This window comes from Trichoplusia ni, chromosome 19 (genome assembly GCF_003590095.1).
Source record: "Trichoplusia ni isolate ovarian cell line Hi5 chromosome 19, tn1, whole genome shotgun sequence".
NCBI classification, from domain to species: Eukaryota; Metazoa; Arthropoda; class Insecta; order Lepidoptera; family Noctuidae; genus Trichoplusia; species Trichoplusia ni.
The window spans coordinates 1,360,839-1,372,984 of record NC_039496.1 but is presented as its reverse complement, the minus strand read 5'-3'; the positions used below and the strand labels follow the sequence as shown (position 1 = coordinate 1,372,984).

General features: G+C 36.1%; 2 protein-coding genes across 10 annotated transcripts in view; one reads left to right on the top strand and one right to left on the bottom strand.

Moving 5' to 3' along the window:
• Positions 1-8,368, top strand: part of LOC113503473 (endophilin-A) — a 44,330-nt gene extending 35,962 nt beyond the window's left edge. For 3 of the 9 annotated variants that reach the window (XM_026885463.1, XM_026885465.1, XM_026885464.1), the window contains 6 exons: positions 11-64; positions 415-500; positions 590-693; positions 914-1,209; positions 4,931-5,052; positions 5,367-8,368. In XM_026885463.1, coding sequence (XP_026741264.1) covers positions 11-64; positions 415-500; positions 590-693; positions 914-1,209; positions 4,931-5,052; positions 5,367-5,492 — 788 coding nt within the window. In that variant the 3' untranslated portion in view covers positions 5,493-8,368. Of the gene's footprint in view, positions 1-10; positions 65-399; positions 501-589; positions 694-913; positions 1,210-3,085; positions 3,176-4,930; positions 5,053-5,366 lie in introns of all 9 variants that reach the window. The other 6 variants (XM_026885469.1, XM_026885470.1, XM_026885466.1 and 3 more) reach the window with 4 other exon arrangements.
• Positions 8,369-9,387: 1,019 nt separating this feature from the next.
• LOC113503470 (polyubiquitin-C) lies at positions 9,388-11,943 on the bottom strand. The gene is made up of 2 exons (XM_026885459.1): positions 11,836-11,943; positions 9,388-11,608 (listed from the first exon to the last, which is right to left on the bottom strand). Exon 2 carries the CDS (start codon positions 11,598-11,600, stop codon positions 9,543-9,545), a length of 2,058 nt encoding a protein of 685 aa, XP_026741260.1. The 5' UTR covers positions 11,601-11,608; positions 11,836-11,943; the 3' UTR covers positions 9,388-9,542.
• Positions 11,944-12,146: the final 203 nt, after the last annotated feature.

The following is a 12,146-nucleotide window of genomic DNA, read 5'->3' as shown; positions in this document are numbered from 1 at the left end:
TATTGGCCAGGCCCCGGTAGGGCCAGCCCTTACATGAGCCCAAGTCACAACACACCAAGACAGGGTATGTGGGGATATAAAATGCTAAACTAAACACACAATAGGCCCGTAGTGCAAAGCTAACACGCCACTCGAAGCCTCATTAGATGACATTCAAATCGTATAATGGAAGCTCGTTTTTTTTTCATGTTTTTGTTCCCGTCCTTCGTCCGCATCGCTCCTAACCATCATTCATTACCTGAGTATTATTTTCGTCGTTTGGTTTGTATGCACTTTTTTTGTTTATTTTTCGTTTTATTTTCGTGACTAATTTTGTATTTTACGTTTGTGTAAACTATGTACATGTATCGTTGCATACCTGTGTGCATATCGTACGTTTGTGAAGCGTCCATACATCAGGTGCTCACATTGCAGACGACGAGATCCGACAGGCCGAGGAGAAGTTCGCCGAATCGCTGCAGCTTGCCCAAATTGGCATGTTCAACCTCCTTGATAATGATGTAAGTAGAAGATTATGACGTCACAGGTTGTTAAATTGAATGACTTTGTACACCTGTAGATATTGTAATGTTATTGTTACTGTTTCTAGGTTGAGCAGGTAGCGCAGCTGACTTATTTCGCAGAGGGACTCCTGGAGTATCACCAGCAATGTACGGAAATCCTGAAGGGACTCGTATCTACGCTCATGGAAAAGTAAGCCTTTTTTAAATTAGCTGAAAGCTTTTTTATTTAATTTGTTCTGTCAACATTGTTATTGGTGGTTTACCGACCAATCATAGGCTCTAAAACTGTTTTTAGATTAACGTTACGACTTTTTGTGTAGATTTCTCTTTGGGAAACATTACGCAATATCATGTTCACAAACTTTATATAACAAGTTGTTTAAATATATCCGCCATTATTTTGTTTGCAGGAAGGAGGAAGCGGTGAACCGTCCCAAGATGGAGTTCGTACCGAAGACGCTAGCAGACCTGCACATCGAGGGCATCCACGACTTGAACAATGGTAGGCGGTACGGTTCCACCCAAAGTTTGTCCCGCCCCCGCCAACACATCCCCCCCTCGTCCTCTGTCGGCGACCTCAGCACTTCAGACCCCTTCAAGGCATGGGAAGCACCCTCACCCAATCGTACCCACGCCAGGCCAGCGCCAGGGTTCAAACCACACCCAGCGCCACGGAATCAGTTCAATGGAAGGGACCCCTGGACAGGTGACTTTGGTTTTATTTGCTGGGTTATCTTTTGTTCGGTTTTGGTTGTGGATTGTCGGTCACGGTGATGGGTTAATTAGATAATATTATTTATATAACTATGGTGGGGGTTTACATAAAGTTTTTTTTTAAGCAATCCATGGTTGAAATCAGACCACGCACACAGTTCATTCGGGACATTAGCACGCTTCGGGGCACAGTCCGTTCCATGGCGCTCGATCAATCGGTGAAGTTTTAACACACATAACACATACACATGACTAACAAGGTTCATAATAGTGATACATCTTTATAAGAAAGTTTAAATCGGGAAAAAGGGTCTTTTGAATTTGGCAACAAACGTATTAAAAAGAACTGTAATATAAGAAACATTTTCGATTCAAATGTGACTATAGTGTAGAGAGCAAATCGCATTTTGATACTTGTATACTAATGTTTGAGACTTAAACAGAAATTTACTATGTAACTAACAATTCTGAACCCTATTGTAGTAAATAACCTTTAATGGAGGATGTGAATACTTTATATTATATATTTCATTACCAAGTAACGGAAATATAGTGATCAGACGTTGTAGATACGCTAACATAATTTATTGTAAATATTTAGTCAACAAATTAATTTAATAAACTTGTAAATAAAATTACTATCGCCTTAGTTTATAACTACCGATTAATGCAATTACCAAAACAAAGTAAGACATTATTATTGACACAGCAACTTTATTGTTTTTTGTGGAAAAAAGACCTTTTACGTTTTAACAAATACAATAATTTAACAATAAATTTCACTTGGGTCCTTAGAAATATATTGGAACAATGTACCGATTAAGTTTGGTTTTTAACATCAACTTGGGATATAACAAATGAACACTTAAAAATTGATCACAAAATATTAATTTTGTGAAGCATGTATTATATAGTTGACTAAAACAAATCTTCTAAAAAAAACGATTGTGGCACCATTAGTTCCACAATTGTCCGCAAACAGAACATTATTGAAAAATGTTGTTAACTGGTTGAAAAATATTCCTGTAAATAACTTCGGTGTTAAAATACTGATTAATAACATTTATTTTTATTTAAGCTTTTCTTATTATTTTAACTGAAAGGCACTCACAGGCGTGGTACGATTTATTGACAACTTTTTTTACAGGTTGCCGAAAATCCTACTCCTCTCCCCTCCTTATTTAATTTAGGAATGTATCTTTGTATCCTAATAAATATGTGTGTATTTGTGAGTAGTGTTGCCGTTATATCTTTAAAAAAACTTGATATGTTGACTCAACCATAAAAATGAAGTTATAATAGTTGTAGCAATATGTGAAAGAAGTATTAATGGTAACAGTTCTTACAAATAATTACTGTGTTCTTTGAATAGAATTACAATAAATGTTATTTCCTATTTTGTTATTATGTATGTTTAGAAGTGTCTCTGGTAGGAAAACAAGTATGGTATGATTTCTTCTTCCTCTCTCTTCAAGTAGTCGATATTTGATGTTCCTTCTCTTTCTAACGATGTTCGATGTTCAGTCCTATGTTAATAGATTGACATGCACATTGCTATAGTCAAATAACAGCTCTACACAACAATATTGTAATTATTTCAACTTTCGATAGTGCATAGTTTTAAATCGGAACCGTCAGAAAAAAAAAACCTTTTCGGTTTAATAAACTGAGCCCCCTGGTGGGCAAAGATTAAAACACTTATGACCCAAAATTGAGACTGTGCGGACAGTAGCAACATTCACAATAATATCGATATAAATTACAAACTGAAAGTATTAACAGCCCGTAAATTTACGTCGTGGTTTAAACCTACGGACAGTAAAAACATTATAGAGCATTGAGTATATTGGTTTGTTCACGTTGCGAAGCTGGTTCTCACGCCGGCACCCCGGAGCACAAGCCGCCGTCCAACCTGGAACTGTTCCCGGGCTCGGGCAACGCGCAGCGCTCCACCAACGGTAACACGCGCACACGCAGACAGATTGACAGCTTGACTTGATTGCCTGACCTTATACTTACCATTTTTTTTTAATCTACACTTATTTTTTTTATAATACCTGTCTAACACTTTGTTAGTCTGTAGTACTAGTTGTTATTAGGTGAATTAATTTACGTGTTTATAAAAAAACATGTTTACGTTATTCAGTGATTATTTTGATTATTAATGCAATCCTTCATACATTCACATCACATAAACACGATAGGTTAGATGAGTTGAATAGTTTAATCGATTATAGAAACGTAACAAATAATACACTAAGCTTTTAAAAGCTAGACAGAAATACACAAATACTTCTGTAGCTTATGATTTAAATTCTTTGCTTATAACAATGCTTCAAAGTTGTTTGTGAACCTCTAGACGACTTTCAATGTTAGATAAAAATATTTTTTTAGCTAAAAACTTAACTATTCGTAAAAATCATAGTTTTATCGATAAACATAAATATCATCATATCGATTTATTCGTTTGCTGTGCATGTCAAAGCCATAAAAAAAATGTGACGTTGTGTAGTTTGCGTTTGAATGTGGAACAATAATGGCATGTTATTGTGCTTCATAGGTTGTTACTGGCTGTTTTCATTTACCTTTTGGTACGCAGTTAAAGGTAACAATATATTGCATAAATTGATATACCAACGCTTTTGAGCTTAGTGTTTAAGAAATTAAAAGAAAAGCCCGTAGTATTCATTCTAAAAAGGAATTTATTGGTCAAGAAATAATTTGTTTTTTACCTTCGTAAAAAGGTTGAAAACGGCCGTAGATCAGCATTGCGTGCATTCATACCATGTGACGTCTCAGAAATTCATTTCGTTACATTACGGAAGAATTATAACTGTCATACATACTTTCATATCGACATTGTTTGAAGTTTTTATTAACTATCATTATTGAAATAAGGATTTGAGTAGATACTACGGAGCACTGTTTGAATTTGGTTATACATTTATGTTTTGTAAAATTTAGTGGATCAAAATATTTTGACATAAAATGTTGTTACGTTTTACGTTTTTATGTTGTTAAAGTTTACACTTTTAATTATATCGCCAGTATTTCGTAACAATATTTTACTGTTACACCTGCACTTAGTATCTACTTTAGAAAATACACTCTTCAGCATCAATATAAATTGTTATTCGACTTCTAATTTTGTTGTAATTTATTAAAAAAAATACAGGTATTCTTATTATGAATGAAACTATTTATTAGCAGGGAAGTGAATTAAAATAACTTTGATGTTGAAGACTGTACTTTCGGTTGAAAGGCCTAAGAGAATAGTGTACTTTATGAACTGTAATTGGTCAAATAAATCTTGGAATAAAATAAAGATATACATTAATTAAATATAAGCGCAATGACAGTTACATGAAGTACAATGTTTTACCACAAGTACTGCCTGCTTACTATAAGATCTCAAAGCAGTACGGGCTTTGTAGAAGCGAGATGGCACTATGAAATGTAATCTGCCGTTTCGCTTCTAACTGCTATTCCTGCTTTGAGACCTTAAAATAAGATCGGCAACGAAAGTCGATAAATAAAAGCAGATTTACAGACTACAAAAATAGTCTTGTTCTGATTGTTGTAAAGCTTACTGAACTTTACATAAAATATACATAAATATATATATAAATGTAAGTCTGATAAGTTTATAGACTTTTGATGTTCTCTGTACATGCACAGTTGTTGTAAAGGTACTAATATATGTGCCCCTGCAGCATCGCCGCTGCCGTCGCCGGTTAAGTCGCCCGCGCGGACCCCGGTGGCGCCCAACAAGACGCCCTGCTGCACCGCTCTCTATGACTTCGAGCCGGAGAACCAGGGCGAGCTGGGATTCAAGGTAAAATTACTCTTGTTTACTATGTTGTTTAAGTTCAAAATCAAACAACAAACCTTGAGAGGAAAGTTTGCACATTTTACTCACGCCAATAAAATGAGTCCTTTATCCTGTTATGGTACCTACTTTTAAAAAGTATTTTTATATACTATGGAAAGAATACTGACAAAGCTGTAAACATCTCTAAAGTTTAATTCTTTTTTTTCGATATCATTCTTCTTGAGTCTAACCACCAACTTTAAGTAATTCACAACAAGCCCTCTTGAAAATTTTAAATTAAAAAGGGATAGCAACACTAATAGACTGTTGTGTTTCAGGAGAACGACGTGATCACGCTGATCAACAAGGTCGACGACAACTGGTTCGAGGGCTCCGTCAACGGCAAGACCGGGTACTTCCCGATCAGCTACGTGCAGGTCACCGTGCCCCTACCCAACATGTAAACCGGAAGCCCACGCCCACCACCAACGTATTCATTCATTCCCTGCAGACGTAACAACTAACAACTACTTGACGCATTCACATGCAATACTTAGAGATATTATAGTTAAAATCTGTGTGGAATCTCAAAGTAGATGACTCTCAATGTCAAGTCGGTGCAACCTTTGTTGAGGTGTCACACACCTACTCATTTGTTATGACGTTACGTTACCCAGTATTACGTAGATTGAAACTATTATTGTGTCAAAAGCTCAATGGCAAGCTATTTATACCCCCCTATTATACTGCATAGTTTAATGAATTATATTATTTTATCGGTTCGAACTCGTCTTCCGATATATTTTACTATTTCGTCATGGATTACTCGTAGCATAATATCTTTGATTAACAAATTTATCGCCATCATAAATACTCAAAAATGTTAATGAAATAGATGTTTTTAATATTTAAAAAAGTTTCATATCTAATAGACTTTCTTAGGTATTGAACTTTCTATCTCAAAGAGTTAATGCTACGAATTAAATTATTTTTATTGTACCTACCAACTGTTTGCATTTATTGCCAAAATAAGTAATTATTTAATTATAAAATTATTGTAATAGAAATCATTATAATCATGTTGCCATTTTACTTCATGACGATTTATATTAGTAATGAGTTGGGAGTAAATTGCCGTTTATTTATGTTTTTAAGTATGTTTAGTTATTAAAATGACTTACGCCAAATACCAACATCGTATGGAGTACCTTTGCTCAGTGGCAAAAGACGAGGAATCATATTGATTGATAATAACTAGAGTATGAAGTGTCGTCCACATTCTTAGAGACGCGCAGTGATTATTTCTCAGCGGCCATCGGATGCCGGTAGACCAGTGTAAACATTCCAAATACATGCAGCTTCACTTGGTCGATGTGGACGAAAGAGATTGGTAATTTTAAGCAAAGTGATAGGTCAATGTCAATCGCAATACATTATTGCTGGAGGCTCTGCGCGAAGCAGCAAACATTCTGTAAAGTGATATTTTTAAACTAACATTTTGTATATTAGTTTAATATCGTGCATCTATTTTTGTAGGCGCGTTATCCTTTGTATAGTATTCTCCCTTGACGTACGTTTATTTTATTATTATTATTTGTACCGTACATGAAAGGCACAGGAACGATATATTAGGATTATATAATACTAGTTAACACTTGCGGTTAGATTTTATAGTTGAATGTTTGCGGGTAATTATTTAACTTAATGGAGAAAGTATACAATATAACGTATATTATACAATTAGTATGAAAAATAAGGGATGGAGTTATAAGAGTTGTTGAATTATTGCCAGGAATCTATGGCGTTTGATGTTTGATGTATTATTGGCATGCTATAATAAAACATATTATAACGTAATTGTGATAACTATAGTTGTCAAGCTGTTGGTGCGGTGTCCTACCATGTTTTTTATTATTATTTACTTTGTTTATAGTTCGATCATCCTGCCCCTATTCGTTTAACATTTTCCGACATTGCGCATAATAACTCCCTTAGTCATTACATTACCTAAGCAACTTATTTTAACTATATTTTAATGTGTATGATTGATACCAAAAATATCGAAATTAGTAATTGTACATGGCCTCTATTCAATAGTAATGTTAAATGTACTTTAATTCATTGCACTTGTGAACTAAGATCTTAAATCGTCATATTCACTTTGTCCAATATTGATGTTTGCAGTAATATTGAACATAAGTAATTATTAAATTCATGTATCATTGTCGTAAACGGACCCCATTGTATCACTTTTCTGGCATACAAAAGACAATACCTAGATCTAATGTTAGTTGTATGTAAGTTCATAAATAATTGTTCTATCTTCAAGTGTCTCTTAATATAAGTATTTTGAGTATATAATATATTCATCAATGTTACGGGGATGTCATGTTTCGATGTTTAATGTGAGTTATGGCGATGTGGACGGCGTCTAAAGGCGCGTCCGCAATCATGTACCATATCGCTATACTTTTCAATATACAAAACGTTTAATCGAATGCTGAACGATCTTAACACTATCCTACAGAAAGGAATTAGACTGTTGTTGTTTTAAATGTGTAAAAATTCTAATAGCTTGAAAAATGTGTGAGTGGTTGTAATGAGAGATTTGAACATTCCGTATTCGACAAACGAGCGTTATTTCAAATGGGTATGACGTTATTTAACTGTTTCATAAAGAATTTGACTTATAATTAAGTACGAATTAACATTTAGAGCATGCAGAAGACTAATATCGCCATTTACCGCAGATAAATGTCTTATTTGGCAAATGTCGATTAATGTATAAATCTATTTTATCCCAGTTACTCATGCCCAGGAGTAAGGCTCGTTTGCCGAAGACATATTTTGTAGAGTTGCCCTATACTGTGTTGCTTCACTTGTTACGTATGTCGAATCATTGTTTGAGATGGTAATGCTACTTGTACAATATTTCCTTTATAGATAAGCATATAAATACGTATAAATGAATAGTAAATTGTCGAGTTTCCTCTGAAGAGTATATTATCTTTATTGTGGTGTTTCCGCGATTATTTTTTAAGTCGACAAGTAACATTACCTTGGCGGTGATTTGTTAGCATACCAAAGTATAATATTACGTGTCAAGTATCACTATCATTATATTCGCTCCAAAATATTTTGCTGTTGATGCGACTTATGTCTGATATGGTGTACTATTCTTGTTCATGTTACTGTAATCTTAAAATACTGTAATTTCATAGATTTAAACTTGACGATTTACGAGATGTAATGCAAATATTATTGATTTGTATTAAAATTTATCCCGAAACTTATTGCTCGTTTTCGCCTCCTAATAAAATGTTAACAATTAAACACTTAATATGGTTTCATTTCCACCTTCCTACATGCATACTTATAGATAGAAAGTAGCTCAGGTATTTTAATCGATACCTACTCGTAGCACGAATCCAGTCTTGATATTGTTTTGACAGATTTTAGCACAAATCTTTTAAAATTTGTTTCCGCCCATGATAGGTAAAGTAATTAATTAATCAATTTACGGTCCTCTCCGCTAAGCCTCGCGTCAGTAGAAACGTAACTGCTTTTCACTTGCACTGAAAGTAGCCCGAAGTTCTCCTTGATGTACTTGCATGTATAGATTGGCACCTGGTACATAGTGTGCATAATATTAAATAGGGTAAGATTTTAACTTTTCAATCATATAGACAAGATAGCATTTATCGGCTCTTATTACTTTCCTGATGCTTACTTCCTCAAGCCTTGACCAGCGGCTAGTCAGGATGACAAGAATTAATTCAAGAGAAAAAAATTACAATGTAGGTTATTGCACATTACCCTGTTACAGAGTTAACAGAGCGTGTCGGCCTTCGTTCTAGACAACCTGGTTGTACAAAGTAGGTATTTAGGTGTGCAGAAATCGTTTAAATTATATAAGAGTTACACGTTAACTTTATGTAACATTATGCTTTATATTAGAAGCACATTTTGAGGGTAGTGTGAATTCAATATCAGATAGAACCAAAATATCGCTATAACAATTAAGGAGTTTGCAGTTGCAAATCTAATAAGACAAAGATTCACATTTTTACTTAGCAATTAAAGACAGCTTTGATTTTTTCATAATTAAATTTTTTTATACGGTCACATTTAAAATGTGTCGTTATGTGTATGCAGTCTTACGACATATATGGAGAAAGAAAACCATTGAGTCATATTAAAGGCAGTTTTTACTGTCTAGGGTTTCTAAACTTTATTTAGTTATATATTTCCAGAAAATATTTATCGGAGAAACATGCTTGTGTTTAAACGGCACACACCATGATAGAACTCCAAAAAAAATATGCAAATCGGTGTAGGGCTGAATTAAATAAAAAATAATTTACGGAGGTGAAAGATATTTATTTCAAGAAGTGTTGTAATCGGATATTGTAACTGGAATGATTAGAATAAGAGTGTGAATATTGAGTGGGTATTATAATGAATACATGTCAGAGATAGAAGAGATATGGTAGAATATTTATTATATTCGGAATTTATTTGCCGCCTCGAAGACGAAGCACCAAGTGCAGGGTAGACTCCTTCTGTATGTTGTAGTCAGAAAGAGTGCGACCGTCTTCAAGTTGTTTACCAGCGAAGATGAGACGCTGTTGGTCAGGAGGTATACCCTCCTTATCCTGGATTTTGGCCTTGACATTCTCAATGGTGTCAGATGGTTCGACCTCGAGGGTAATGGTCTTGCCAGTCAGAGTCTTGACGAAGATCTGCATACCACCACGCAGACGCAAGACTAAATGGAGAGTAGATTCCTTCTGGATGTTATAGTCTGACAAGGTGCGCCCATCCTCAAGCTGCTTGCCGGCAAAAATCAGCCTCTGCTGGTCTGGGGGGATCCCTTCCTTGTCTTGGATTTTAGCCTTCACGTTTTCAATGGTATCAGATGGCTCTACTTCAAGAGTAATTGTTTTGCCAGTCAGGGTTTTTACGAAAATCTGCATACCACCTCTAAGACGGAGGACTAAATGCAGTGTCGATTCTTTTTGGATGTTGTAATCAGAAAGAGTGCGCCCATCTTCCAATTGCTTACCGGCGAAGATCAGACGCTGCTGATCGGGAGGGATACCTTCCTTATCTTGAATCTTGGCCTTCACATTTTCGATGGTGTCAGAAGGTTCAACTTCAAGCGTGATTGTCTTGCCAGTCAGGGTTTTTACAAAGATCTGCATACCACCACGGAGACGCAGTACCAGATGGAGCGTGGATTCCTTTTGAATATTGTAGTCAGACAAGGTACGTCCATCTTCAAGCTGCTTGCCAGCAAAAATCAGCCTCTGCTGGTCTGGTGGGATACCTTCCTTGTCTTGGATTTTAGCTTTAACATTCTCAATAGTATCTGAAGGTTCAACTTCAAGAGTAATGGTCTTGCCCGTAAGAGTTTTGACAAAGATCTGCATTCCACCACGCAGACGCAGGACTAAGTGAAGGGTAGATTCCTTTTGGATGTTGTAGTCGGATAAGGTACGTCCATCTTCCAGTTGCTTGCCAGCAAAAATCAGCCTCTGCTGATCTGGTGGGATTCCTTCCTTATCTTGGATTTTAGCCTTAACATTTTCAATAGTGTCAGATGGCTCTACTTCCAGAGTGATGGTTTTTCCAGTCAGGGTTTTTACGAAGATCTGCATACCACCTCTAAGACGGAGTACCAAGTGGAGTGTAGATTCCTTCTGGATGTTGTAGTCAGACAAAGTGCGACCATCCTCTAGCTGTTTGCCAGCAAAGATAAGACGCTGCTGATCTGGGGGGATACCTTCCTTGTCTTGAATTTTGGCCTTTACATTCTCAATAGTATCTGAAGGCTCAACTTCCAGAGTGATGGTTTTGCCCGTCAATGTCTTAACAAAGATTTGCATACCACCACGGAGTCGCAGGACCAAGTGAAGGGTGGATTCCTTTTGGATATTATAATCAGACAAAGTGCGCCCATCTTCAAGCTGTTTTCCTGCAAAGATCAATCTCTGCTGGTCTGGAGGAATGCCTTCCTTGTCTTGAATTTTGGCCTTTACATTCTCAATAGTATCTGAAGGCTCTACTTCAAGTGTGATAGTTTTGCCGGTTAATGTTTTAACGAAGATCTGCATACCACCTCGGAGACGCAGTACAAGGTGGAGGGTAGATTCCTTCTGAATGTTATAGTCCGAGAGGGTGCGGCCGTCTTCTAGCTGCTTACCAGCGAAGATCAATCGCTGCTGGTCAGGCGGGATTCCCTCTTTATCTTGAATTTTAGCCTTTACATTTTCGATGGTATCAGAGGGCTCTACCTCGAGGGTGATAGTCTTGCCCGTGAGTGTCTTTACAAAAATCTGCATACCACCGCGCAAACGAAGTACAAGATGGAGGGTAGATTCCTTCTGAATGTTGTAGTCAGACAGAGTACGGCCGTCCTCCAACTGCTTTCCGGCGAAGATCAGTCGCTGCTGATCTGGGGGAATGCCTTCTTTGTCTTGAATTTTAGCTTTTACATTTTCGATAGTGTCGGAAGGTTCAACTTCAAGAGTGATAGTTTTACCCGTCAGCGTTTTCACGAAAATCTGCATTGTGATGGCTGTAACAATCGAAGACAACTATTTAGAGGACTACAAAAACTATGAATTTGGCTGAAGTGTCTGTTTTGAGTAGGCTATCGAACTAGGACAAAGAACAAAGAAAGTTCGCGATCACAAAATGGCGTCGTCGTAGGACTTGTAAATCTAAAATGACAACGTCAGTTTCCCAGCGAGAAAGGTAAATAATTAAGAAAATGGTAAGTTTTAATCTATGAAATGAACTTACCAATTTAATACTTATCAGAAATCAAATGACTTGTACGATCTTATTATAAACACAACACACTGTTTAGACAACGCGAGTCAAACTCAAATTAAATTTATTGATTTGCTGAGCGCAAATTCTATACACGAAAATATTTTTTTTAGCTTGGATACAATGCCCTTTGAGTAAAATTAAATTGAAAATGTGATTTTGATTTAAACTGGAAAAACCTTACGCAGCGAACAAGCTGTAAATTTTAATTTAGACTAGCTAGCCTGCAATTCAACTGTATGGTTTCCTTTCTTGTTACTTTGTCCAATTTCAAAGTGGCT